The sequence below is a fragment of the Panthera uncia genome, chromosome A2, assembly GCF_023721935.1.
Source record: "Panthera uncia isolate 11264 chromosome A2, Puncia_PCG_1.0, whole genome shotgun sequence".
Lineage (NCBI taxonomy): Eukaryota > Metazoa > Chordata > Mammalia > Carnivora > Felidae > Panthera > Panthera uncia.
The window spans coordinates 91,969,704-91,997,516 of record NC_064816.1 but is presented as its reverse complement, the minus strand read 5'-3'; the positions used below and the strand labels follow the sequence as shown (position 1 = coordinate 91,997,516).

Sequence of the window (27,813 nt, the reverse complement as noted above, 5' to 3'; positions counted from 1 at the left end):
TCCTGTTTCCACAACTGTAGTCCAATGTGCTTTCTGCTTTTTCTGGAGGTAAGAAAGCACCCTTTTCACATTGGGGCAGCATAAATGGGTGAGGGGTAAGTTTGAGGAAGAGCCTGGCTTGGGGAACTGGTTAGATGGTGCTGTCATTTGCAGAGATAGGGAATACAAAAGGAGAACAAGTTTGGGAGGAAGGACATTGTTGTGGTCGCCAGGGAAGGAGTGTTCTGAGAGGACACCCATGAAACATTTGTCATCAGAAACACGCCTGTGCACACGGCACCAGACCCAGATCCCTGTGCAGAGCATGTGGGTAGGGAGACTTTCCCTGCCCTCCACCCAAGCCCCAGCCATTTATTTGCACATCCATGACCTTGATGCCTTAAGTGGTAGCCATCTTGATGAAATCCTTTGGGATACCATCATGCTAGGAAAACTGTTTCTTTTGTTCTTGTCCGCTTTTCTGTTAAACCTACCCTGCTACGGAAACTATTGTTTTGGAAATACAGACTTTTAAAAATTATAATTAGGCTTAAGGCAAACAAACACACAAAAAAAGACCCGAGGTCATTCAGTCTGCTCAGTGAGAATGAACCTGAGTCGGCTAAGCCCTACTTCAAATCCTTGTATTTACTACCTAATTGGTCCTGAACAGGTTACTTAACTTGAGTTTCAACTTCCTTATCTTTAAAGATAGATTCATTGATACTGCCTTCATACCATTAAACTGAAGATTATAGAAGGTAACAGATGAAGTCAATCCAGCATAGTACTTTACATCTTTCCCTCCTTCCCTAGCCCACTTCTTTGCCCCTAGGTAGGATGAAAATAAAAAGTATTTAGAGGAAAGATCACAAAATCCCACAATAATCCATCTGACATTTAACAGTCTTGTCAGAAAATAACTTCCTTCTGTCTAACTACCCTGTTTCTAATGCTGCAATCTAAGTGCTTCTCTCGGTTATGTCCTTCTTCTTTTCTGTTTGCAGTTGTAATCTTGCTAAATGCACTACGTGAAACGTCCTAGTCTTCAGAAGCATGTTTTAATTCTTGCCTTCAATAGCCAAAAGCACAAAATATAGTGGGAGCTCCAGAATCTTTGGTAGTTCTTTTCTGGTAGCCCAGGTCAGTTGGAAATTCCGTAGCTGGTTTTCTTTTCCAGCATGCATTTTTGTGAACATTTATGGATGGAGATGGGTAGCTAAAACTATGGGGGCAGTGGGTACTGAAGAATGAACCTGTGCCTTTTTTAGCTCCTTCCAGCTGAAGATCTCCAAATCCTTCTTGTTTAAGGAAGGCAGTGCCCACTGAGTTTTAAGATGTTGAAGAATGTTTGAAGCTGAACTTAATCTTAAAACTGCTCTCCCAGAGGTGCCTGGATGGTTCAGTCGGTTAAGCGTCTGACTCTTGATTTTGGCTCAGGTCATGATCTCGTGGTTCTTGAGTTCGAGCCCCACATCAGGCTCTGTGCTGACAACACAGAACCTGCTTCGGTTCTCTGTCTCCCTTACTTTCTGCCCCTTCCCCACTCCCATCTCTCAAAGATAAACATTACAACACTTTTTTAAACCATGCTTTTCCATTTCCCTGGTCACTTTCACTAACCATGTAACTTGCCAGTGCTCATTTGGTAGGTTTTCAAGGGAGGCGTGGACTTCAGAGACATTTGACTGTTTTCATGATAAAAAGTCCATTTTTAATACTCTTACAAATCTGAGTGATGATATTGCCTCCCAGAGCATATAGATTTTCTTAAGAGTTAGAACAACTTTTGAAAGGAAATGATGAGCTCTGCAGCCTGCCATATCCTGTGCTCAGAATAATTTTCATTTCTACTTATCTGTGAAGGTTGAAGGAATGTCTACAAATATTTTCTTGGTTTCTATGGTGAAGGCAGAGAGATCAAGCATGTGATTGTTTAGTGTCAAAATCAAAACTACACCATACTGTACTTCTAAAAAGAGAGTAAGTTTGTTACTTGAAACGTAATAGACATTTAGCAAGTGGTAACTACTTTTAAGTTTCACAAGTTCAAGATGAAATTTAAACAATACAGCCTGAAGGAAAACATGCCCTTTGGACATTTTAAAACTTTGTTTTACAAAAATAAAACGGTCTTCAACTTGATTAAAAAGTCCTGTGATAACTAAAGATGGTGGACTCTCAGAATACCTGGTATAGGGATGGGGACATGATTGTGGTTTGTGTATTTATGCTGTATCGGAAGCCCTGCATCCTGCCCTGGGTTATCTCTCCTAACTCTATAACCCTCTATTCTGCTGTCTTATGGCTCCCCATACATTTTTTGGAATATACATTTGTTTTGTGCCTGCTATACACAGCACTCTGAGGTGGTGTGGGTGTAAAGTCCACATGGGAATGGTGTCTGCCCTCAAAGGGCTGGCTTTGGGTCTAGTAGGTAGTAAATACACAGTGAATGGGATATAGTGTGATAAGTGCTGGGGTTACATGGAATTGGGAAGGACTAGCCAGGGCAGGGTTCACAAGAAATAAGAATGATACTGTGAGAAGACATTCCCGAGAAAGGTCTCAGCATACGGCAAGGCCATGAGGCATGACACATAAAGCATCTGAGCAGCTTGAGGAAAGCATTCGTGTCAAGGAGGAGCAGGAAATAAAACCAGAGAGAAGGTGAAAGCCAGATCATAAGGGCACTGTGGGTAAACTGGACTTGAACTTGTTCCTAAAAGCTCTGAAGAATGGATGGATGTTAAGCAAAAGTGTTGTAAGCATGGCTTCAGATGCAATAGAGAGGACAGAGTGGAAGGAGGCAGACTGGTAGGAAAAAAGCCCAAAGGAAGTTTGGGACCATCAGGAGAGGACAGGTTCACAATGGAATTGTCAGGATCTGGTGACCTCACTGATAGTGAAACTGAGTGAAGAATGTGGGTAGCTGGTGATTTTGCTTGCAGACACAGGGAATCTAAGAGGAGAAACATTTCAGAGGAACAACAGTGCATGCATTTTGAAATTGAAGTACGTGTATGAGTACTGCATGGTTACGTCCAGGAGAGAGTCGGATACATGGGTCTATGGAGTTCTTGCTACAGGGTGGCGCTGGAGGGCATCCACATATGATGTTCCCCAGAGGTTGTGTACATCACATAAGAATAGTAACTGCCTGAGGATCTTAGCCTTAAAGAAAACAACTACTTAAGGGACTGGTAGGGGAAGACACCTCCAAGTAGGAGGGACACCAGGATAGGACTCTAACATTATTCATTTAAATCACCAGCTCACCCCCCACCCCCATTGTTTTTCAGCCAACCCATTTGACTTGCTGCTTTCCTAATTTGTGACCATCCTGTCCAAGACTGACAGGGTGCCTCTCTAAGAGTGGGCGCAAACGTGATGAACTGAACTGAAGTTCACTTGGGCCTTTAAGGCCTGATGTCTGGAGATTATCTTTTTTAGGTTGATATGCTAAAATATTAGCAGAATGAGAGAGAGGTATACGGCTCAGAAAGAGATGGTAAGTGCCGCTGGTATCATGAAAGGTCAGAAGCCTGGATCCCTGAACTCCACCTCCCTTCATCCTTCAGTGGGGTCATTATCATCGCCCCTTGAACACAGTACACAGGCCCTTGACTACTGAGTCAGGGAAGATTCCTTCCGTCTCCACTTGGAGGGAATACTCATCTCAGTTCTGTTTCCCGGTGTCATTACCCTCCGAATCGCCTTACAAATCCTCTGAATCACATTGAGTTCAGCCTCACCTCACTCCAAAGATCCAGTTTCTTTTTTAAAGATTCATGATTATTCAAAAGTACTAAGTTATTATTAAATGTTATTGTCCCCATATTCTCCAGTCTGGCAGAGTGCCTCCATCCACCATCAGCACTGCCCCTAAGGTTCCCTGTGCTTCATTTATGTATCCAGTCATCAGATAATTACTGAACACCTTTCAGGCATGACCCTGCGTATACACTGTGACCAATAAATTGAATGACCGTAATGGAAAATAGAAGGTTCAAGTGCTGTAGAAATTCGGTGGAAGCTCAGGAGAGAGCAATCATTTCCAGTTGGGAGACCAGGAAAGGCTTCATGGAGGAAGTGATATGTGAAGATTCAGACCTGCAGAGACTGACGGAAAGAATATCCCACAAAGAGAACCACAAGCAATGGCCAGGTGGTTGGAAATCACATCTAGATGGAGCCAGTGGCTCCATTTGTGAACCAGGACAACTGTAGGTCCTAGGAAGGATAGACAACCTTGCTGCTGATAATGGATATGTCAGAGCAGAGGCCAAGATCGTTTGTTGTTGGCGCAGTGCTGTGTTGAGAATCTCATTTTTTGTCATCTCATCTGTCAAAACATCTTATTCTGGCCCTTAGATTATAACTGAGTCTATTTGAAATGACTCCGTTATTTGTTGCAAAGTACTTTGTGTGTTAACTTTTATTGGTATTTAATTCTTTTTTTTATTTTTATTTTTATTTAATTTATTTTTTTAAATTTACATCCAAGTGAGTTAGCATATAGTGCAACAATGATTTCAAGAGTAGATTTCTTAATGCCTCTTACCCATTTAGCCCATTTAGCCCATCCCCCCTCCCACAACCCCTCCAGTAACCCTCTGTTTGTTACTCCATATTGAAGAGTCTCTTATGTTTTGTCCTCCTCCCTGTTTTTATATTCTTTTTGTTTCCATTCCCTTATGTTCATCTGTTTTTTATCTTAAATTCCTCATGAGTAAAGTCATATGATATTTGTCTTTCTCTGACTAATTTTGCTTAGTATAATACCCTCTAGTTCCATCCACATAGTTGCAAATGGCAAGATTTCATTCTTTTTGATTTCCCAGTAATACTCCACTGTGTGTGTGTGTGTGTGTGTGTGTGTGTGTGTGTGTGTGTATCACATCTTCTTTATCCATTCATCCATCAGTGGACATTGGGGCTCTTTCCATACTTTGCCTATTGTTGATAGTGCTGCTATAAACATTCGGACACATGCATGTGTCCCTTCGAAACAGCATCCCTGTATCCCTTGGATAAATACCTAGTAGTGCAATTCCTGGGTTGTAGGGTAGTTCTGCTTTTAATTTTCCAAGAAACCTCCATACTGTTTTCCAGAGTGGCTGCACCAGTTTGCATTCCCACCAGCAGTACAAAAGAGATCTTCTTTCTCTGCTTCCTCGTCAACATCTGTTGTTGCCTGAGTTGTTCATGTTAGCCATTCTGACAGGTGAGGGGTGGTATCTCATTGTGGTTTTGATTTGTATTTCCTGGATGATGAGTGATGTTGAACATTTTTTCCTGTGTCGGTTGGCCATCTGGATATCTTCTTTGGAGAAGTGTCTCTGCATGTCTTTTGCCGGTTTCTTCACTGGATTCTTTGTTTTTTGGGTGTTGAGTTTGGTAAGTTCTATATAGATTTTGGATACTAACCCTTTATCTGATATGTCATTTGCAAATATCTTCTCCCATCCTGTCGGTTGCCCTTTAGTTTTGCTGATTGTTTCCTTCACTGTACAGAAGCTTTTTGTTTTGATGAGGTCCCAATAGTTCATTTTTGCTTTTGTTTCCCTTGCCTCTGGAGACATGTTGAGTAAGAAGTTGTTGCAGCCAAGGTCAAAGAGGTTTTTGCCTGTTTTCTCCTCGAGGATTTTGGTGGCTTCCTGTCTTACGTTTTGGTCTTTCATCCATTTTGAGGGGTTTTTTGTGTAGGGTGTGAGAAAGCGGTCCAGGCTTATTTTTCTGCATGTCGCCATCTGGTTTTCCCAGCACCATTTGCTGAAGAGACTGTCTTTATTCCATTGGATATTCTTTCCTGCTTTGTCAAAGATTAGTTGGCCGTAGGTTTGTGGGTCCATTTCTGGGTTCTCTATTCTGTTCCATTGAACCGCGTGTCTGTTCTTGTGCCAGTACCATACTGTCTTGATGATTACAGCTCTGTAATGTAGCTTGAAGTCCAGGATTGGTATTTAATTCTTAATAGCTTCCATTTAACTGGCTTGGCAGAATTAGAATTCTGATTATGCTATTCTATTTTTTTTAAGTGTATTTATTTACTTTGAGAGAGAGAACATGAGCAGAATAGGGGCAGAGAGGGAGAGAGAGAATCGCAAGCAGGCTCTATGCTGCCAGCGCGGAGCCCGATGTAGGGCTCAATCCCAAAACTATGAGATCATGATCTGAGCCAAAATCAAGAGTCGGACACTTAACCAACTGAGCCACACAGGCATCCCTGAATATGATATTCTTTATTTAAATGTGTAACTTTAAAGAACTGAATTTTGAGACCCTTTATGAAAAGTCAGTGAAATTGCCACTAATTTTGATTTTTGCTTTGCAAAACCATAGTAGTTTTGTGAAAGGAAAAAACCATACATGCTAGAGAGTTTTATATTGGTTTGAAGCCAATAAACAGCTTAGAGCATGGTTTAGAAAGCCTTCGTTTTGGCACTATAAGGATTGAGTTCTTCCAAGGATCGTATCCATATTCCTCAGAAATCCTTATCTAAGTTTACATTTGAGATGTGATGTTGAAGTGGACCCCAGAAGGAGAATATCACCATACTGATACCCTCCATAAGTAATTACTAAACCAAAGTACAGGCAAGGAAGTCCAAAGAATTCTTGGGTCTGTACAGTATCTACATTTTTTAAAGCTTCATGAACATTGCCGCATCATTTAGGAACTCTTAGAATCCGAACAGAAGTCATCTTACAGATGATTTTAGTCTAAATGCCCTTGTTGACAGAAATTAAAATGAAGCTTAGGTAAGAATTTGCTAGCCATGTTCGTTTCTTCATCTGCAAATCCAATGTGTTAGTCAAGGTCCCACCGGGAAATAGATGGCACACTCACAATAAGATAATTCAAGAAAGGTTTGTTTACAGAGACCAGATCTACAAAGGTGGTTTAGAGGAAGTGCAGTGGATGGTGCCGGAACTTTGATCTCAGTTGCAGCCAAGCTGTTACCATTCCCAAGCTTGACGGGAAGAGGGCGAGCAGTTCCCGGAATGGGTAGAGCCCAGGATGGAGAGAGACTTTGTAATGGCTGCACAGCCAGCTCTAGACAACCTTAATGAGAAGCAATCAGGGTGTTAAAGACTCACCTCAGGTTTCTCCCTTTCCCTGAACTCCTGCCTAGGCTTCCCAGTGGCTAAGCCCAGGAAGAAGCTGGAGGGCATGTGGTAGGTACAGATCCACCCCCGCCCCCCAGGGCAGAGACCATCTGAGAGACAGAAGGAAGATGACCAGCAAAGTGTTCATGACATGCTTTTCTGCTCTTCGTGCATGTAGCCATGCAATAAGGGTGGTTCAGATAATCTACAAAGTTTTTTCAGGATCTTGGTGAAAGGATCATGAATAAAAAAGACTGTTAAATCGAATATTAAGGAAGAGTGGTTTACTCTGATGTATTTTGAGTCCGAATTGGCTTGGGCTCTACTTTATCTTACACTGTTATTGAACTTGTTCAAAAAAATTGTGGGTAGAGATCAAAGCAGTTTAAATAGATACATCCACTTGAGTAAATATCCTTGAACTCCTCTCCCACCCTGCCGTCTTCCGCTCCCCCTCCTGTTGCCAAATCCATTCAGCACCTCTAGAGGCTGTTAATACATGTAATGATTATAATAAACATCGCATTTGCTTTGGTTCCAGCTGGCTCCAGCCACCAAACTCTGTCCCATAGTTCGTATTGTTGTCTTTGCTTAATAGACAACTGCATTGTTATCATTAGAGGCTACCTTTGTCATAGATTTCTAAGTGTTGATCTTTATACATTGCATTCGTTGATTCCCTCTACATGTTTTTAAGTTTAAACTCACCATTATATTTTGTGTTTAAGAATATTTAGAATTATGAAGCCTCAGGTAGAATTGATTACATTGTTGAGAACATTCCTCACTTCATGCCCTAAGATCTTGAAACATGTTTTTTCAGTTTTGTCCATTCCTTAAAAAGCTTTGAGGTAAAAATTAATAAATCTGCTTGCATGTGACAAACTGGTTTTAAGTTAGGCAGTCTTCCATCAGAAAACTTTAGAAGTACAGAAGTGTGATAATTCCAAAGCAAATAGAATGTATATTTTACTGTCAGGAAAAATTGTTACAGTCTATTCTAAAAAACTGAATTTATATATTTTCAATCCCATGAAGTAGAAATTATCATCATTTGAAATATTTTAGATAACAGTGACCTAAGTGAGAACTGAGAGACTCTGGATCAGAGAATATGGAATATTCTCCAGATAAATTAGCAAATTAAAACTGGGGACACTGCTGATATGTGAGATAATATTACATAAACTAGGGAACAACTATTAGATTTATATCTGTTGCAAAAGGTAGTAATTTGTTATTTTTAAATGAAGGCCTTGAGCATTGTTGGGTTTATTATTATTATTTTTTTAGAGAATTAACTGGAAATGAAAAGTCAATTAATACTTTCTTTTGGAATCCAAGCCTGTTGAATTCCACAAAGACTAAACCGAAAAGATGTCTCTTTAGACAAATGCTGATAGAGTGAGTATAAGCAGATACCTAATTAATAATTCTGACTCCTCCCATTTTCTTACAATGATTTACACATAGACCAACCAAAAATCTTAGAAATACCAAAGAGATTTTTTAATCTTTTTTTATTGAAGTTATTAAATAGGAATTTGACAAATAGATGTCATACCATACAGAGCACTGTTGTTCAAAACTGAATTTTGAAATCTTTTTCTTAAACCTTATTTTTAAGGAAATCATTTAACCCCAAAGGATAGCTGAGGTTTTGAGATCTGTAAAACTCTTTTAAGAGTTCACATTGAAATATCTCAAAGTGAATTTAAAATCTTTCCCTCTTGGTTATTTAATTACAACCTATATGCTCGCCTGTTGATTTATGGATGTTTCCTGTGTTAGATATTGAGGAAGGAGCACAGAGTTGGAAGCAGATGGTCCTGGTGAGAGTCCCAGCTCTTCAGCATCTCTGCTCCATGATTCTGGCCAAATGACTTAGGCTCTCTGAAATTCAGTTTTCTTAGCTACCAAATGTGCTTACTAACAGCAGCTAACTGACTTTGTACTTCTGAAATCATCCTCCAGCCCCTTTTTCCTTTCCGCATTCCATCTCCTGCACTGCCATATTTTCATAGCAACTGTTCATTTAAAGCTTGTTGTTCAGGGGCACCTGAGTGGCTCAGTCAGTTAGGTGTCTAACTCTGGATTTGTGCTCAGGTCATGATCTGACGGTTTGTGAGTTTGAGTCCTGCATCAGGCTCTGCACTGCTTGGGATTCTCTCTCTCCCTCTTGCTGTCTGCCCCCCACCCCAACTCGTGCACTCTCTCTCTCTCTCTCAAAATAAAGTTAAAATTTTTTTTAATTAAAAAAAAAAAAAGGCTTGGCGTCCATGTATAGAGTCCTAGCAGACATGCTATATACGTATATGATTATTGTATTACTACATATAATCTGTTAATAAAAATGAGAAGGAGAGCCGGGGGAGGGTGGTCAGTCAGTTGGGCATCACCTCTTGATTTTGGCTCAGGTCATGATCCCAAGGTCATGAGATCGAGCCCCATGTCAGGCTCCACACTAAGCGTGGAACCTGCTTGAGATTTCCCTCTCTCCCTCTGCCCCTCTTCTTCACTTGCTCTCTTTCTCTCTCTCTCTCTCTCTCTCCAAAAAAAAACCAAAAATTATTACAATATATTTCACACTCTTCCAAAACTTACTTATTCACTTAACAGTATATCATGGACATCTATCTGTGGTAGCACAAATGAGTGGAAATGAAAACTAGCTCATCTTTTTTGATGTCGTGATAACTGAATAATATTCCCCTATTGGACATTTTGTGAGGTAAACATCCTTGTGAATATCTCTTTGTATACTAGACTAATATTTTGGATAAACTCCTGCAGGTAGAACTCTGGTTCAGCAACATGGGCGCTATTCCTTTTATAAATACTATCAGATTGTCCTCTAAATAGGGTGTGCCAATTTAGTTTGAAACCGTTTTCCCATACCACAGCCAACCTGGAATTCATTTCCACTAATCAGGCAAAAATAATACCCCTTTATTGTGATGGCTTTCTTTATTCCTTCCTTATTTTTTTAATGAAATTAAGTAATCTTTGATAGTATGTTTCTTCTTGTGAATTGTCTTTTTATATTCTTTATCCATTTTTCTGTTGTATTGTTTATTTATGTAATTTGTTTTAGATGTTTTAATCCAGGTTGTTATTTGCCTTTTGCCTTTATTTTATACTGTTTGACAACGAGAATTTCAGCTTGAAATAGCTGGATATGTGACTCTTCATCTCAAGGTTCTATATTTCTCTTCATGCTAAAAAAGTCCTCCATATCCTAAGGTCCTCTTCTGTTTTATTTCTTTTTTTTTTTTCTTTTTTTTTATGTTTATTTGCTCGGAGAGAGAGAGAACATATGCAAGCAGGGGAGGGACAGAGAGAGGGTGAGAGAGAATCCCAAGCAGGCCCTGCACTGACAGTGTGGATCCTGATGCGGGGCTCAAACTCCAACAAACCACGAGATCACAACTTGAGCCGAGATCGAGAGTCAGATGCTTAACCAACTGAGCCACCCAGGCACCCCTCTCTTCTGTTTTCTTCTAATACATTTTTCTAGCTCTACTTTTTAGGTGTTCTATGTATATACCATTTCTCCTTATACATGGTGTAAAGTAGGGATCAAACTTACTTTCTTCCAAATGGATGGCCAGTTGTCTTGATTTCAAATGTTGAAGTATATTTTCTAACTAAGATGAAATTCAGCACCTCTAATAAGAGTGTTAAACTCCATAAATAGATCAGTCTCTTTCTGGACTTCATTCTTTTTTTTAACCTGTTAGCACCTACTGTTTTCATTTCCATACCTTAGAATATATTTGCAAATTCTCCTCACCCTTATTTCTCAAAACTAGTTTTAGCTCTTTTTTAAGCATTATTCTGCCAGAGGCCGTGTATTGTCAAAGTTAAATTCCTCCCACAAATCATTGCATTGCCTTAAACTTTCATGTTAATATAGGAAGGACAATTTTTTTTTATAGTATGACTTTTTCCCCATCCTAGTCATGGTCTGTCTCATCATTTATTTAGTTTTTAAGTTCTTCAACAATAGTATATCATTTTATTTATATAGATTTTTCTTTTTTTTAAATTCTTCAGTGTTTTTTTGTTACTATTGTGAATAGGATACTTTTTACATTATATTTTGTAACTGACTTATTAAGATTTATGTATTTATTTTATATCTTATGTCTACCATCAGCTAAATTATTATTATCCTAATAATATTTTTGTTGTCATAAATTTTATTTACCAGAATATAAGGCCAATATGTATAGGGCAGAATCCCTTAGAAATACAAGGAGATTCTGCGGGGGAAAAAAAACAAAAACTCAATTCTCTTCCAGAGTTTGACAAAGTATAGAAAAATATAAGGATCTGTATGAGACAAAGTCTTATTAATAAAGAACCTCAGACTTAAGAGAATTGCTCTTCTGATACCCTATGATACAAAATCCAGGTATGCACATAGTCCTTCAGAAAGCAATAATAAATTCTTTCAAGTAGAAATTGTACAGGTTACATTCTCTGACCATGGATTTGTAAACCTAAGATTCCAACAATTAAAAAATAACCATAGGGGCACCCAGTAGGTTGAGAGTCTGACTTCAACTGAGGTCACAGCGGTTCTTGAGTTCGAGCCCCGTGGGTTCTGCACTGACAGCCCCTGCTTCAGATCTTCTGTCTTTCTCTCTCTCTGCCCCTCCCCCACTCACTCAAGCATGTGTACTCTCTCTCAAAAATAAGCATTTTTTAAAAAGAAATAAATAACTTGACCATATGGAAATTTTAAAGCATTTTTTTGAGTTTATTTATTTATTTTGAGAGAGACAGAGAGAGTAAGCAGGTGAGGGGCAGAGATAGAAGGAGAGAGGAGGGATCCCAAGCAGGCTTCTCACCGGCAGCACAGAGTCTTACTCGGACTCAAACTCATGAAATTGAGATCATGATCTGAGCCAAAACCAAGAGTTGGACACTTAACCAACTGAGCCACCCGGGCACCCCTAAAACACTTTTCTACATAATGTATTCTTCAAAGTAGTTTATTCTTGGATTAAAGAGAAAATTAAAGTTAAATTATATATTATTTAAAGAACGAAAATGAGAAAAGTCCACTTAAAAATATATAAGTAAATCTTCTATCATTATTTAGAATTGAAAATAAGTCAAGTTTCGACATAGACAAATAAAGGCAAACAAAGAAACTAGGATGGGGAAATTTATAAAGATAAAAGTGGAAGTCAATAAAGTATAAAATAAAACAGTTATTCCCCCAAAAGGGAAATAAAGCTCTATGTCAGTTTTTAATAAATAATACAACTTAAGCTCCTGGAAAACTTGATATGAAGAAAAAACAAAATTACACAACATTAAGAAAGAAAATTCGATTTTCTCTTTCTCAGAAAACCGAGGAAACAAATGACATTACAATAATTATAAGAAATACTATGTACAGATTTAAGCCAATACATTTTAAAATCCAGATTAAGGGTTTTCATGGGGAAATCCTTTATCATTACCAAAATTGACTCAAAAAGAGACTGAAATCTAAACAGACTTAAGAAATTCAAAAGATTGTTAAATACGTAACTGCTAACAAAGATCCTGACCCAGATGGTTTTATGAGTGAGTCCTTTTAAGAGACTGATCATTCTGATGTTGCTTATAATATTCCAGAATACAGAGGATAGAAACCTTGCACATTTCTAATATCAAAACATGAAAAATTAACCCAAAAAATAAAACTGTAGATCAGTCTCACTTATGAATATAAGTTAACATTCTAAATAAATATTAACAGATAGAATGTAAGGGTCTATGAAAAGAATAATATATCATGATTGGGAGTGATTTACTCCAAAAAGGCAAGGATGGTACAATATTAGGATATCTATTAGTGTGATTAATATACCACTCATAGAATGAAGGAGAATGATCACATGGTCATTATTAATAGACATTTAAAGATATTTCATAAAAATTCATTATCCATTTTGACTGGTAACTAATTTTTAAAAGGAATAGAAAGGAACTTTCTAAACATATCAGTATAGTTATTTTAACTGTCTACACATTGATTTGATGATCATGATAGGTACACTGATTAAAGTACTACAAGTGAAAACAGTCCTACTAAAGAGTTTGGGGATGGGTAATCAGTCAGAAATCAGAGCCTCTTTAGAACAGCTTAAAATAATGCAATATTCAGATTAAAATTTTCATTCCATATGATGCTAGACTTTATTTCAAATGGAAGTGAGAAGGTGGGTGTGTACACTAGGTTTATAAACCACTAGCGGAAGAAACTTTATGGGCCATTTACACCCACACTTTTGTTTGCAGTGTATCAGAGAAGCAGGGAAATATTGATAAAGCAGAAATAATTTATGCAAGTAAAAACTAGAGCCCAGAATTGGATGGTCTTCTTAGCAAATGGAGTAAGTGCCTTCTTTCTCAGGAATGACTGGTGATTGAATTTTGCCCAATTATCTTCTAGCAATGATTGCCTTCAATCATTAATTAAGTATTTGTTAAACCCCAGTTGTTATGCGAGCAGTATTATGATGGGTATTTACAGATGTAACCATGGATAAAATCGGGTCCATGCCCTCTGAAACAAACTGTATTATGAACTATGTTACAAGGTGTGATTTTCAGGTGGCACTGGGTTCAGGGAGGTGATGGCATCAGAGGCAGGCTTTGTAAGATAAATAGAATTTCCACATGTGGAGAGAAGAAATGCTTCCCAGACCAGAACAATATCAACTAAAGCATGGAGGCAGGAGCTGGAGGAAATGTCTATATAATTGAGTGGTGCTCAGACCTAGCCAAGGATCAGTATTACCTGAAGAACTTTGTTAAAAAAAAAAGAGAGAGAGAGAGAGAAGAACTCCAAGGACCCCACCATGGAGACCTAATTCAGTGACAGTGATAAGGCCCAGACATCTATGTTTTTCTAAATCCCCATGGATGATTTCTGATGCACAGTCAGGGTTGAAACCCAGTGATGTGGTCTAGTATGTGACCAGCCTGTAAGGATTATGGAGATACTATGGGATATACTGCTGGAAAGATAGAGCAGAGCCACTGATAACTGAGTAACACTATATGGTATTGTAGGTTTGTTTGCTTCCTTTTTTTAAAGTTTATTAATTTTATTTTGAGAGACAGAGAAAGCACACACATTAGTGGAGAAGAGAGAGAGAGGGAGGTAGAGTATCCCAAGCAGGCTCCACGCTATCAGCACAGACCTCAATGCGGGGCTTGATCTCCTTAACTATGAGATCATGACCTAAGCTAAAATCAAAAGTCAGACACTTAACCAACTGAGCCACCGAGGCACCCCATCTGCTTCCTTTTTTTAATTTCTATTACATCACCACCATCCCTCCATTAGATATCAACCAGATATCCCTTACACAAAATTTGACCTCTTGTGTGAATTCAAAGGAAAACCTGTTAAATGAGAGGAAGAGGAGGAACCAATTAAGAATCTTGTTCCAGGGGCGCCTGGGTGGCTCAGTCGGTTAAGCCGCCGACTTCGGCTCAGGTCATGATCTCGCGGTCCGTGAGTTCAAGCCCCGCGTCGGGCTCTGTGCTGACGGCTCAGAGCCTGGAGCCTGTTTCGGATTCTGTGTCTCCCTCTCTCTCTGACCCTCCCCCATTCATGCTCTGTCTCTCTCTGTCTCAAAAATAAATAAACGTTAAAAAAAAAAAAAAAAAAGAATCTTGTTCCAGTAAGATATGGCTGTATAATCCGCCCCCCCCAAACTTAAAACAACAGTCATTTTATTATCACTTCTAATCCTGTGAGTTGACTGGACTCAGCTAGGCAGTTCTGCTTGCTCACTGTGACATTGGCAGGGGTGGGCCACAGTTGTCTGGGGGATCAGTCCAACTGGAATGTCCAAGATGGCTCACTCACATGGCTTTCAGCCAAGAGCTCAGCTGGGGCTCTACAGTGGAACATCTTTGTGGGCTTCTCACTGCGTGGCACCTGGGCTCCAGAGGAAGTGTCTCAAGGGTAAGCATTCAAAAAGGCCCCGACTACCAGGCTTCTGCTGACCTAGTTTTGGTAGCCTCGGATATATTCTGTTAGTTGAGTTGACCAGATCACTGAGGCCAACTCCTCAATGGAAGGTGAATTTAACTCCATCCCTTGATAGGAGGAGCAGCACGTGCCCACAGGAAAGAAGGAAATAGATGGCTGTCGTGTTTTGGAGAATTGCTACTGCATTCTTCATGCACCAAGTACTATAGCATCAAAGTACATAAAGGAGAATTTTAGGAAGTTTAGATAGATGTCAACAAAAGTACAATTAAACAAAACAATAAGGATAAAAGGAATCTGAATAATACAAAATGCTTATGTAATAGATTTATGTCTTGAATTCCTTATCTGACGGTAAAGAATATTACTTTATTTCAGGCATCCATAGAATATCTGCTCTCCCCAAAAGAAAAGCACTTGAACCCCTATATACTGTATACAGTATTTATATACAGTATAAGGCTGAAGCCTATACATCTGTTTCCTTACCTCCCAGCCTTGCAGAAGTAGTTACAGTTGTGTTTGTTTCACCTGTTACTGTACACTACTCTGTATTAAAGGAGATTCTTCCTATTTGGGAATCCGGTACTTTGGATGGCTTTTTTACATATAGTATAAACAATTCAGTTACACATTCTGTCTTAAGTTGTTTTTTATTTGTTTTCTGAAAAGAGCGGCATTGAAGGGGGTTTATTTTAATTTTGCACAGTCTCATGATACGAGTAGTTTTGACTTGTCCTGGGTGCTCTTTATACTTCAAGGTCAACATCCAGCAACCACTGGACTCATCTTCTGATTTCCCAATACTACTGACCTAGGAATTGAGCTAGAATCATTGCCTACACTTATTTTCCATGTATTTTTTTTAAGCCCCTTAACAAAAAGAACAATTTTAAGATTCGCGTTTTTTTAAGTCTTTGCTTTGCTTTCTGAAATTCAGTTATTTTACCATCCTAGTAAGAAACACCCAAGTCTGAGGTGGGAACCCAGGTTGTGGGGATGATGTCATTTCCTGACCTGTCAGTAATGAGTCCTAGTTGTTTATTGCTTCTATCTCAGCGTCCCCAGATGATGGCTAAGAGCTCTTTCTGAACTGGATCTTGGCATTAAACCAGCCAGGATGAGAAGTTTAAGCAACCAGCCATCTTCCTCAGTAACGCTCAGATCTGTTTGCCGTTGCAGGTCGTCACGCTGTGGTACAGAGCTCCAGAAGTCTTGCTTCAGTCCAGCTACGCCACCCCCGTGGACCTCTGGAGTGTTGGCTGCATATTTGCAGAAATGTTTCGTAGAAAGTAAGAGATGCCTTTTGTTTCACTCTGCCTTCCTTAGAAAGAGGCTTTTTGGTCTTCAGTAATTTAAGTGATAGCAAAGCATTTCTGTTGCAAGTAAGCTCATGCTAGGTCCAGATCCACCTGCCTCGGGTACCGTGTCAAAGCCTGTCCTGGAGATGCTGTCTCTATGGTGTACTTACGGTGTAAGTCCTTATGGTGTACTTTTGTATGACTCTAGCTTCCAGCTCTCAGAAACTCTGTTTGGAAAGTAACATGCCACTGTTCTTATGACTTATTTTTGTTGATGATGATAGGACGTAAAAATATCCTCACGGTGGACTTTGTACACAGGAGAAGGACAAAGGCTGTTAAATGTATGGAAATTTTGATGGTGAGAATAGTTGCTTAAACAGAATGTTCAGATTGAAAAGGAATAGGCAAAGAAGATGTCAGCACTGCTTCAGAATACTGAAAATGCTGTCAGATGGAGGAGAGATTAGACATACCCAGGCACCACAGAGAGCAAGACAAGGACCAAAGATACAGAAATTACAGAAATAAAGACTTTTGCACAGAAGTGGGAAAATCTAATGTTAGGCAGTCCCCTGAAGAGACGATTGGGGTCACTGAAAGTGGTGTATCCTCACTGGGTATTCAAGAAGAAACTGGACCACCACACATTGGAAGTGTTTGCAGTGGCATTCTTGGAGTGGGTGGATGGGCTAGATGACCTCCAGAGCCCTCTGATTCTGAGAGTCTATGATTCATTTGATTTTCAGGTCACAACAAGTAGCCAAACAATACAACAAAGATCTGCCGGGAAAATAATCCATTCCCAGGCACGAAATTCAGCAAATCAAAATTAAGCAGAGAACCTAATCATAATCTAATGACTCCTTGTTTTCTATTTTCATTTCCCTATGTCCCTGGGAAACGTGAGTTGGGAAGCTGAGTATATTCCCGTTGCGCATGTTATGTTCAGAGTGTTGGCTACATGATAGCTCACAAGGAAGAGAAGTGCTTGACTCTTCTTCTGTTTTAACCAAATTAAGTTTTAGTGCATGTAATAAATTTGGGGACCTATTTTTAGAATTCAGCATTTTTGTATATTGCTCACAGGAAGGGATCATGCCAAAGAAATCAAAGTACATAGATGTTTGATGCAGGCCTACTGTATGCCAAGTACAGGACCAAACTTCTTCCCTTCTGTTACCTTTTTATGCTTCCTTATCAAAGATAACTGAGAGGCACCTGGGTGGCTCAGTGCGTTAAGCGGCTGACTCTTGATTTTGGCTCAGGTCATGATCTCTTTGTTCGTGAGATCGAGCCTCACCTTGGGCTTTACCCTGACAGCCCAGAGCCTGCCCTGACAGCCCAAAGCCTGCTTGGGATTCTCTCTCTCTGGCCCTCTCCTGAGCACATGCTCTCTAAATAAATAAATAAACTAATTAATTTAAAAAAAGATAATTGAGATGCAGTGATAAATTCATTTGTCTAACATCAAGCAGCTAAAAAGTAGCAAGGGTATTATTCCAAATGAAGTCTTGTGAGTTTTAATCCAATGTAGTTTTTCTACCAAGGAAGGAAGAAAATAAGTAATATTGAATTCAGCTGCAATGTTTACCAAACAAGCTAAATAAGTGGTTTGGAAGTGTAGTCCTTGGACCTAAGGCATCAGCATCACTAAGGACCTTGGTAGAAATGCAAATTCCCAGCTCCCCCCATCCCTACCCCAGCCCACTGGATCAGAGGCTCTTGGGCTGGGGCTCAGCAACTTGTGTTTTCACCAGCCCTCCTGGCTAGTCTAATTCACCCTCCAGGGTAAGGACCACGGGGTTGGATGACAAGATCACCAGGGATGAGCAATGTAGATGTGCAATTTCCAGACCTCTCCCTTAGAGATTCTGATTCATAACTAGGCTGGGGCCAGGCATTCTTGTTTTTAAAAGTACCTCATGTAAAATTCTTTTCATCAGACAAGTGTAGAAAACATTGGGTTAAAGCATTATGGTCAGAACAGGAAATAATTTACTGTCAGTATGGCAAGGTGGGAGACAAGCAGGCATTCTAGTTCATCCCATAAATAACTTCGTTCACCTAAGAGCTGATTAGAGAAATGTCTGTTAAAATTACATTGATATGTCCGGAATTGTCCTCAGATATAAAGATTGATCCTGCTTTTGTAATAAGGGGGAGAGTGATCAGTTTTGGGGGTTTTGTTTTGGGGGGGACTGTTTGTTTTTAAGTAGGCTTCATGCCCAGTGTGGAGCCCAGTATTGGACTTGAACTCACAACCCTGAGATCAAGACTTGACCTGAGATCAAGAGTTGGATGCTTAGGGGCACCTGGGTGGCTCAGGTGGTTAAGCGTCCGACTTTGGCTCAGGTCATGATTTCTCCGTTCTTGAGTCAAGCCCTGTGCCGGGGTCTGTGCTGACAGCTCAGAGCCTGCAGCCTGCTTTGGATTCTGTGTCTCCCTCTCTCTCTGTTCCTCCCCCACTCACACTCTGTCTCTCTCTCAAAAGTGAATAAAGATTTAAAAACAAAACAAAACAAAAACAAAAAACGAGTTGGACGCTTAACCAACTGAGCCGGCTAGGCACCCCTGATCGGTTTTTTTTCAATAGTACAAGACTTGAATACCAGCCACTATTGATGATAAAACCATTATTTTTCTGAAAGATGTTAAAAGAAAGATAAAATTTAAGATATGTAGTGTTAAGCATTCACTAGTAAGGAATTTGCTGTATTTCTAAGCTAGTTGCTACCTATGCAACAGTTGTAACCTGAATTTTCATTTTATAGCATTAAAGCACTTTCCCACTGAAGTGGTGACATAATTGCTAATCTGGTTCCCAGTCTAGCTTGCAGAATCCTATATAACCTGGGATATATATGAAACATTATTTCTACTAATTCATCAAAACCTATTTTCCATTTATAACATTTTTTTTCTACGGAAAAACTCATTCTCTCTTCCAATCCAACATGACAGGGATACCCGTCTCTTCACCCCAGCATGAAGTCTGGGAAGGGGGACTCAATGTTGGAGGCTTAGGGAAACACTGCTTTCATGATGGCAGCAACAGTCTGCTTCAGTTTACTAGGAAAGTGAGATGATGAGTAGAGACCCGTTGCCTTTTTAGATGTGCACAAAAGAAAGTACTCTGTCTCTTGGAGCCTTGCATAGAGGTAGTAAATTGAGAATTAATTGCCTGAAGGAGGAAGCAATATCAGAATCCAGGCCCATGTGGACGAAGGAGAATGAATCCAGGCTTAGTACACACCATTCACAGGGTGGCTGCCCTGTCTCCTAAGTAGTTCCTGCTTTGGCTTTGACCTTGAATATGGCCGTAGGATCTGACCTTTGTTCCTACTCTGTTCTTGTTTGGTATTTCCTATGATAATACCAAGATAATCTGATTGTGCCGGCTTCTTACTTATGTCAGATGAGTTCTGTGGTCCAGTCCCCAGCTGGTCCTGATTCTGTCTTGATTCCTGAGTCCATCTTGACACACCTATTGCAGTGTCCAGCTGAGAATTTACAAGCCATAGATTCTGAAAGCAGACTCCCTCATTACCTTAGGCTAACTCTAAATCAGAGAATCCTGGCATGTGTCCACTCTGGGTTCCTACTTGTTATTATGGCAGTATTTCCCAAATTTTGTCATCTTTTTTAACACTTTCATGATTTTTGCCATATCCTCGGGACAACTATACTTACTTAATTTTTTAACCTAAACAATTTACCTTTTTTTTTTTATTGGAGTATAATTGACATACAATATTATGTTAGTTTCAGGTGTACAACATAGTGATTCAACATTCGTATACATTACAGATCAATCGCCACATTAAATCTAGATCCTATCTGTCACCATACGAAGTTGTTATGTATTATTAACTCCAGGCATACCTCATTTTATTGTGCTTTGCAGATGCTTTTTTTTTTTTTTTTAACAAATTAAGGTTTGTGTCCTGCCCCAAACAAGTCTGTCAGCACCATTTTTCCAACAGCATTTGCTTACTTCCTGTCTCTGTGTTACATTTTGGTAATTCTTGTAATATTTCAAGCATTTTAATTATTATCATATTTGTTATGATGATCTGTGATTAGGACTCACTGAAAACTTAGATGATGATTAACATTTATTAGCAATAAAGTATTTTTAATTAATGTATATACATTGTGTTTTTAGACATAATGCTATTGCATACTTAATAGACAAGAGGGTAATGTTAAACATAACTTTTTTATGCACTGGGAAACCAAAAAATTCATTTGGTTCACTTTACTAATATTTTATTATGGTGGTCCGGAACTAAAGCCACGGTATCTCCAAGATTTGCCTATATTGCATTCATTTCTCCTCTCTTTATTATTATCTTTCTTCTACTAACTTTAGGTTTGTTCTACTATTCCTTTAGGTATAAAGTTAAATTGCTTATTTGAGATTTTTCCTGTTTCTTGAGGTAGACCTGTATCACTGTAAAATTCGGTCTTGGAACTGCTTTTGCTGTGTCTCATAGATTTTGGACTGTTGTCTTTATATTTCATTTGATTTCCTCTTTGATTTTTTCATTGACCCTTAGGTTGTTTAGTAGCATGTTGTTTAGTCTCCATATGTTTGTGGTTTTTCTAGTTTTCTTGTAATTGATTTTTAGTTTCATACCATCGTGCTTTGAAAGACGCCATATATGATTTTAATCCTTAAATTTATTAAGACTTGTTTTATGTCTTAACATGTGATCTTTCCTGGATAATGTTCCGTGTACACTTGAAAAGAATGTAAATTCTGTTGCTTTTGGATGTTATGTTCTGTAAATATCTGTTCAGTTCATCTGCTGTAAGATGTCATTTAGGCTAATGTTTCCTTATTGATTTTCTGTCTAAATGATCTATCCATTGGTATAAAGTGGAGTGTTAAAGTAGTCCCCTGCTATTACTGTGTAACTGTCAGTTTCTCCCTTTATATTTGCTAATATTTGCTTTATATGTTTAGGTGCCCCATGTTGGGTGTGTACATATATGTGTTATATCTTCTTATTGGACTGATCCCTTTATGATTATATAATGTTTTTCTTTGTCTCTTGTTACAGTCTTTGTTTTAAAGCCTGTTTTTTTCTGATACGAATATTGCTACTTTAGCTTTCTTTTCATTCCAATTTGCCTGGGATATTTTTTTCCATCCCTTCATTTTCAGTCTGTGTGTCTTTAGATCTGAAATGAGTCTCTTATAGTCGACATATAAATAGGTCTTGTTTTTTTTAATCCATTCAGCCACTCTGCCTTTCTATTGGAGCATTTAGTCCATTTACTTTTAGAGTATTTATTGATGGATAGGTAATTATTGCCATTTTATTGATTGTTTTCAGGTTCTTTTTATAGTTCTCTGTTCCTTCTAATTTTTTTCTCTTCCCTTGTGACTTGGTGACTCTCCTCAGTGTTATGTTTTGTATTTCTTTCTCTTTATTTTTGCATGTCTGTCAGAGGTATTTGGTTTGTGGTTACCATGAGGTTCATATATAATATTCTATATATACATATAGCAGTCTATTTTAGGTGGATTGTTTCCTATTTTCACACACATGCTAAAACCACTACATTTTAACTCCCTTCCATCCATGTTTTATGTTTTTGACACTATTATATACTATTTTGTGTATTCCTTGACTGATTATCATAGGTCTAGATGATTTTACTATTTTCGCCTTTTAACCTTCATACTAGCTATTTGGTAGATAATCTACTACCTTTACTATAAATTTACCTTTACCGGTGAGATTTTTTTTTCTTTCATAATTTTCTCCTTTCTAGTTATGGCATTTTCTTCTCCATTTAAGAAAAAAATTTTTTTAAGTTTATTTTTGAGAGAGGGAGTGCACGCAGATGTGCTCATGCAAATGGGAGGGGCAGAGAAAGAGAGAGAATCCCATCTGGGCTCTGCACAGTCAACACAAAGCCTGAGGTGGGGCTTGATCTCACAAACTGTGAGATCATAATCTCTGCCGAAATCAAGAGTTGGCCACTTAACCAACTGAGCCACCCAGGTGCCCCACCCCCTTTTTTTTTTATTTTATAGAGAGTGTGCAAGCAGGGGCGAGAGGCAGAGAGAAAGAGAAAATCTTAAGCAGGCTCCACACTCAGTGCAGAGCCGTCCACTGCAGGGCTGAATCCCACAACCCTGGGATCCTGACCTGAGATGAAATCAAGAGTAGGATGCTCAACCTACTGAGCCACCCAGTCACCCCTCTTTTCCATTTAAAGAAATCTCTTGAAGATTTCTTGTAAGGTTAGTTTGGTGCTGATAAACTCCTTTAGCTTTTGCTTGTCTGCAAAACTCTCTATCTCTCCTATTCTGAATAATTACCATGATAGGTAGAGTATTCCTGGTTATAAATTTTTCCCTTTCAACGCTTTGAATATATCCTGCCAGTCCCTTCTGGCCTGTAAAGTTTCTGCTGAAAAATCAGATGATAGCCTTATGGGGGTTCCCATGTTTGTAACTAGTGGTTTCTCTGTTGCTGCTTTTAAGAGTCTCTATCTTCAACTGTTGACACTTTAATTATAATGTGTCTTGGTGTGGATCTCTTTAAGTTTATCTTATTTGGGATTCCATATGATTCCTGGACTTGGATGTCTTTTCTTTCACCGGGTTAGGGAAGTTTTTAGCCATTTTTTTTTCAAATAGGTTTTCTGTACCTTTCTGTCTCTCTTCTCCTTCTAGGATCCACAAAATATCAAATATTAGTGTCCCAGAGGTCTCTTAAACTATCCTCAATTTTTTTTTCATTCTTTTTTCCTTTTTCCTATTTCAGTTGGGTGATTTCTACTTACATTGTCTTCCAGATCACTGATCCCGTTCTTCTGGGAACCTCTAACCTGCTATTGATTCCCTCTAGTGTATTTTTCATTTCAGTTATTGTATTCTTCAGCTCTGATTGGTTCTCTTTTTTTTTTAATTTTTAATTTTATTTTGAGAGAGAGAGAGCACGCACACATGCAGGGGAGAGGGCCAGAAGTTGGGGGGGGGGAGAGAGAGAGAGAGAGAGAGAGAGAGAGAGAGAATTTCAAGCAGGCTCCACACTCAGCATGGAGCCCAATGTGGGGCTCAATCCCATGACCCTGGGATTGTGTCCTGAGCCAAAATCAAGAGTCAAACACTCAACCAACTGAGCCACCTAGGCACCCCTAGTTGGTTCTTTTTTATATTTTCTAGACAATTTACTTTTGTTAGCCTCATCCTAAGTAAAAATATATAAAATCACAGATTTGATGAACCAGTTATTTATGTGTCTAGTACACACTCAAATAGATATATAACCATTAAAATTATTGAGAAACTTAGTCCATGTTCAACCCCTAAAATCATCTCTCTCACATGTCACCAGTGGTCTATGTCACATGTTGGAAACCTTTTAACAAGCATTTCATTTAATCTACAAGTAACTTACTGCGTGGCTACTATATGCAAGACCCTTTTCTAGAGAGATAAATTAAATTCTAGTGGGGAAGAGAGGCATTGCGTGCATGATTAGTTAATTAGCCAGAGCCAGGTAAATGCTATGAAGAAGCATAGGGTTCTGTGAATAGGTATAATGAGAAGAGTGTTTCCAGAGAGGGAAAGAGATTTCTTAGTGGAAGGCCAGAAGTCAAGATTAACCTTACTTAGAGGTCACATCCTAGTTGTTTAAATAAAATTATTGAGGAATAATCATTTATGTATTAGGAAGGCTCACCATTCTCCATAAAACCTAAGGAGAAAAATAAGAAACAAAGGGAGGTGACATTTGTCTGTCATGTGACAGACACAGGGCCAGGCCCTTCACACACATTATCTCACTAAACCCACATTCTGAGGACTATTATCCAGTTTCCAGATGACAGGCCAAAGTCTCCTGCAAGGAGAGTAAATAATTGTCCATGGGCACACAGCTCTTAAATGGCAGAGCCAAATTTGAACCCAAGTCTGCCTGACTGTATAACGTTTGATTGTTTTTCACTCTGTCATGTTTCTGCCCTTGCTGTTGCTTCACCTATTAGGTTATATTTTTATCTGGAATGTTTTATGCATTATTACAGTGTAGCAGCAATGACATTTTAGAAGGTCAAGAAGCAAACCATGCATTTAATACCTTTGATTTCCAGTCTCTCCTGTCTTAGAAAAGTTGGCCAATTCTCTGTGATATTATTAAGAGTTGCCAGAGAGGGACACCTGTGTAGCTTAATTGTTTAAGTTACCAACTTGATTTTCGGCTCAGGTCATGATCTCATGGTCTTGAGAACGAGCCCTGCGTCGGGCTCCACGTTGAGCACGCATGGAGCCCCCTTAAGATTCTCTCCCTTTGCCCATCCCCACTTGTACATGCATGCTCTCTCTCTCTCATAAAAAAAAAAAAAAAAATGAGTTGCCAGAGAGTTTTAATACTATCTATCAATATCATCTGGGTTTAATAATTGCCCCAATGACTTACAGCAGCATTTTACAAAATGGATGAGAGTTGAAGTTTTTTTTATCCTCCTTTAGCTCTTTGTCTATGGGTAGTCCATCTGTACTCCACATTGAGTTACCTTCTAATACTAAAAAACAGTATTAGGAATTTGGTCAGCTAGCCAGGCTGAAGGATGGGACGAGATGGGATAGGATGGATGGATGAGATAGATTGATTTTTAACGTCATAGCAAATTAAATTCATAATTGCTAACTATCCAGGTTATCTTGTGATCCTGATCAGAACTATTGTCTGTGGTTTGAAGGTTATGGGGTTTTCCAGGTTATAGCAAAGTCATAAAAAGAAAATGCACGTTCGAAAAAAAAAAACTAATTCTAAAACTAGTTCTTTGAATATGGAGATTGTGGTAAGCAGATAGTAATTCTTAGAAGTTCTCAGTTGCCAACTCTACTGATGCCTAGCTAAGAAATGCCAAATGCTATTAGGAAGAATATAATAAATACAGTCACTGTTGGAAGGAAACAAACAAGGCTTCATGGTTATATTATCCCATGTATGGTGGCCTCTCTAGGCTTGTCGTCATTGATTTCTATGAATTAAATACCCAGTAGCTGAGAAACAGACAGTGAAACTGTCTTTTGTGGCTGAGTGGTCTGTGAACAGATGTCTTTAAAATGTCACTGAGTGCCTTGCCAGTTTTCCCATTGGTTACTGTGTTGGTGGTTCCCCATATTTGAATGCTCTCTCCTTAGTGACATCAGTAAAATGTGGTCCTTAATTAAGGGCTGACCCGAATAACAAGGCACCAGAAGGCAAGCTGTAGCCTGTAAGTGGAAACCCATTACCTCAGGTTAGATCAGAACACGTGTGTGGAAACCAGGGCACTTAGCTGGACCTTGAGATTTCTTCTCTCTTCTTGGGTGCTTTCCTAGGCCCTTTTATTTATGTATTTATTTTTCTTTAAAGAACCAACCAACCAAGTGGGAAGAACTTTAAAGAAGCCTTTTCTTGAGTAAGGAAATACCCACAATGGTACTTAGGAAAAGAACTGATCTTGGTTGAATAATGCATAAAAGGTAGTTCTAATAACAAAGGAGCACCATTAATGTAATCAGTGTTGATTTCTCTTATTCTTAATATGTGTTTTACTTTAACATGAATTTGAAAAATGCATTCGTTTTCACGATGCATATCGAGATGCTGCCTTAAGCCATGGCCTTTCCCTGTCGGGACAGCTCTGCGGCACTTGGGCATCCCAACCCACAGCCACTTGAGTCTGGCACCCTGGGTCTGCCTGTTCTGTGGTCTTCTCTGCAAACTGGATTTTATCTTTATAGTATTCTTCTGCCATTCTGTCATCCTGTCCTTCCCTCCAACTGCCCGAGTCATTGCTTCCCTTTTACTGACAATTACTGCTCTGTGACTTCTCCCCATGGTCTCATCCCTATTCTTTTTTATTTTTTAAGTTTATTTATTTATTTTGAGAGAGAGAGAGAGAGAGCAGGAGGGGCAGAGAGAGAGGGAAAGAGAGAGAATCCCAAGCAGGGTCCACACTGTCATTGCAGAGCCCCACATGGGGCTTGAACTCATGAACCGCGAGACCATGACCTGAGCTGAGATCGAGTCGGATACTTAACCGACTGAGCCACCCATGTGTCCCTGGTCTCATCCCTGTTCTGAGCAGCTGCTCCCCCCTTCTCTGGCTCTCACAACTTCTACTCATCCTTTCTACTCTGTCCCTTGGAATCCCTGTTCTGAGCCACAGGTTGCCCCACTTCGCTGAAATTTCCTCACAGTCTCCTTCTCCAGGGCATTTTCTGTCAATGCTCTCTTCCCTCAGAATAGAACTGGAATGTTCTTGGGCATCTGCTCCTGAGGGCAATATTCTGCCATTATTCTCTCATCTCCTTTTTGCCATCCTCTCCTCCTCCCCCTCCCCCATCTTAATTACATCACCTGTCACATACAGGACCAGTGATTTGGTTTTGGTTTTTTTTAAGCATAAAGCTTTCTTGAAGCATAGTAGCTTTTTCAGAGCTACGCTGAGGTAAGAACTGTTACCAATGGAAGTGTTTTGCATGTAGAAGGAAACAGCAGATTGAGGGTCCTGACTGACTTCGCTCACATCACTCAGCTTACCCTCTCTCCCTGTCCCCCAGCCTGTACTGAAGCATTCAGGACCTTCTGATGTACTTGTGTCCTTTGCTCACTCCTCATGGGCACTGCACCTTAGGCGTCATCATCCAAGTGTTCCACCATGTAAAATAAAGCCCGGCTTACAGACAGGATCAAGGGCAACTAGAGCACACAAGCTTTCCAACACTTGCCATCTGAGCTTTTGGTGGCCACATCTCCTGTCCTCTGGATCCATAGTCTCAGACCTGGTTCCATGCACAATTTCTTACCCTCCGAACCCCTCTAGTCTTTAAACCCAGTCCGTTCCCATAGTCCCAAACCAACATTCAGCCATGTCTCCACTTCATTGAGATGAGTGAGGCTATCCAAAGTGAGCTCCTCTGTGCCCCTTCTTTCAACCCAAAATATCTCTCCTTATCCTCGCCCTCTCTCCTTCTCTCCCGTTTGCAAGAAGGTTGCATTCTTCTTCCTTATAAGACAAGCCCTTCAACTTATGTTCTTGATCCTACCCTGCTTCTGGACTCTCCCCACCATCCATCATCCCTTCTGATTTTCTGCTCCAGAGTCTCCCTGTCTACTAGCTCTCACGGCTCCATCCTAGAAAAGACCTCACTCCCCCTTTCTGTGCCCTCAGTCTTTCTCCTTCCTTTCATGGCCAAACTTCTAAAAAGAACAGAGTCTCTACATGCAGCCGCCACCTCTTTACCATTTGCCATTCCCTAAATCTTTCCAGTGATAAAAATAACAGATAATATTTATTAGGAACTTGCTATGAGCTAAACACTATACTAAGGGCCTTAAAATATATGATTTCTTAACATCTCAGAGTAACTTCACGGGATACTGTTGTCCC

At 39.4% G+C, this 27,813-nt stretch overlaps 1 protein-coding gene across 1 annotated transcript in view; it reads left to right on the top strand.

The window, feature by feature from the left end:
• CDK6 (cyclin dependent kinase 6) overlaps positions 1–20,476 on the top strand; it is a 118,958-nt gene extending 98,482 nt beyond the window's left edge. The window contains exon 4 of the mRNA XM_049642274.1: positions 16,283–20,476. Within this exon, the coding sequence (XP_049498231.1) occupies positions 16,283–16,396 (114 nt within the window). The 3' untranslated portion in view covers positions 16,397–20,476. The remainder of the gene's footprint in view (positions 1–16,282) is intronic.
• Positions 20,477–27,813: the final 7,337 nt, after the last annotated feature.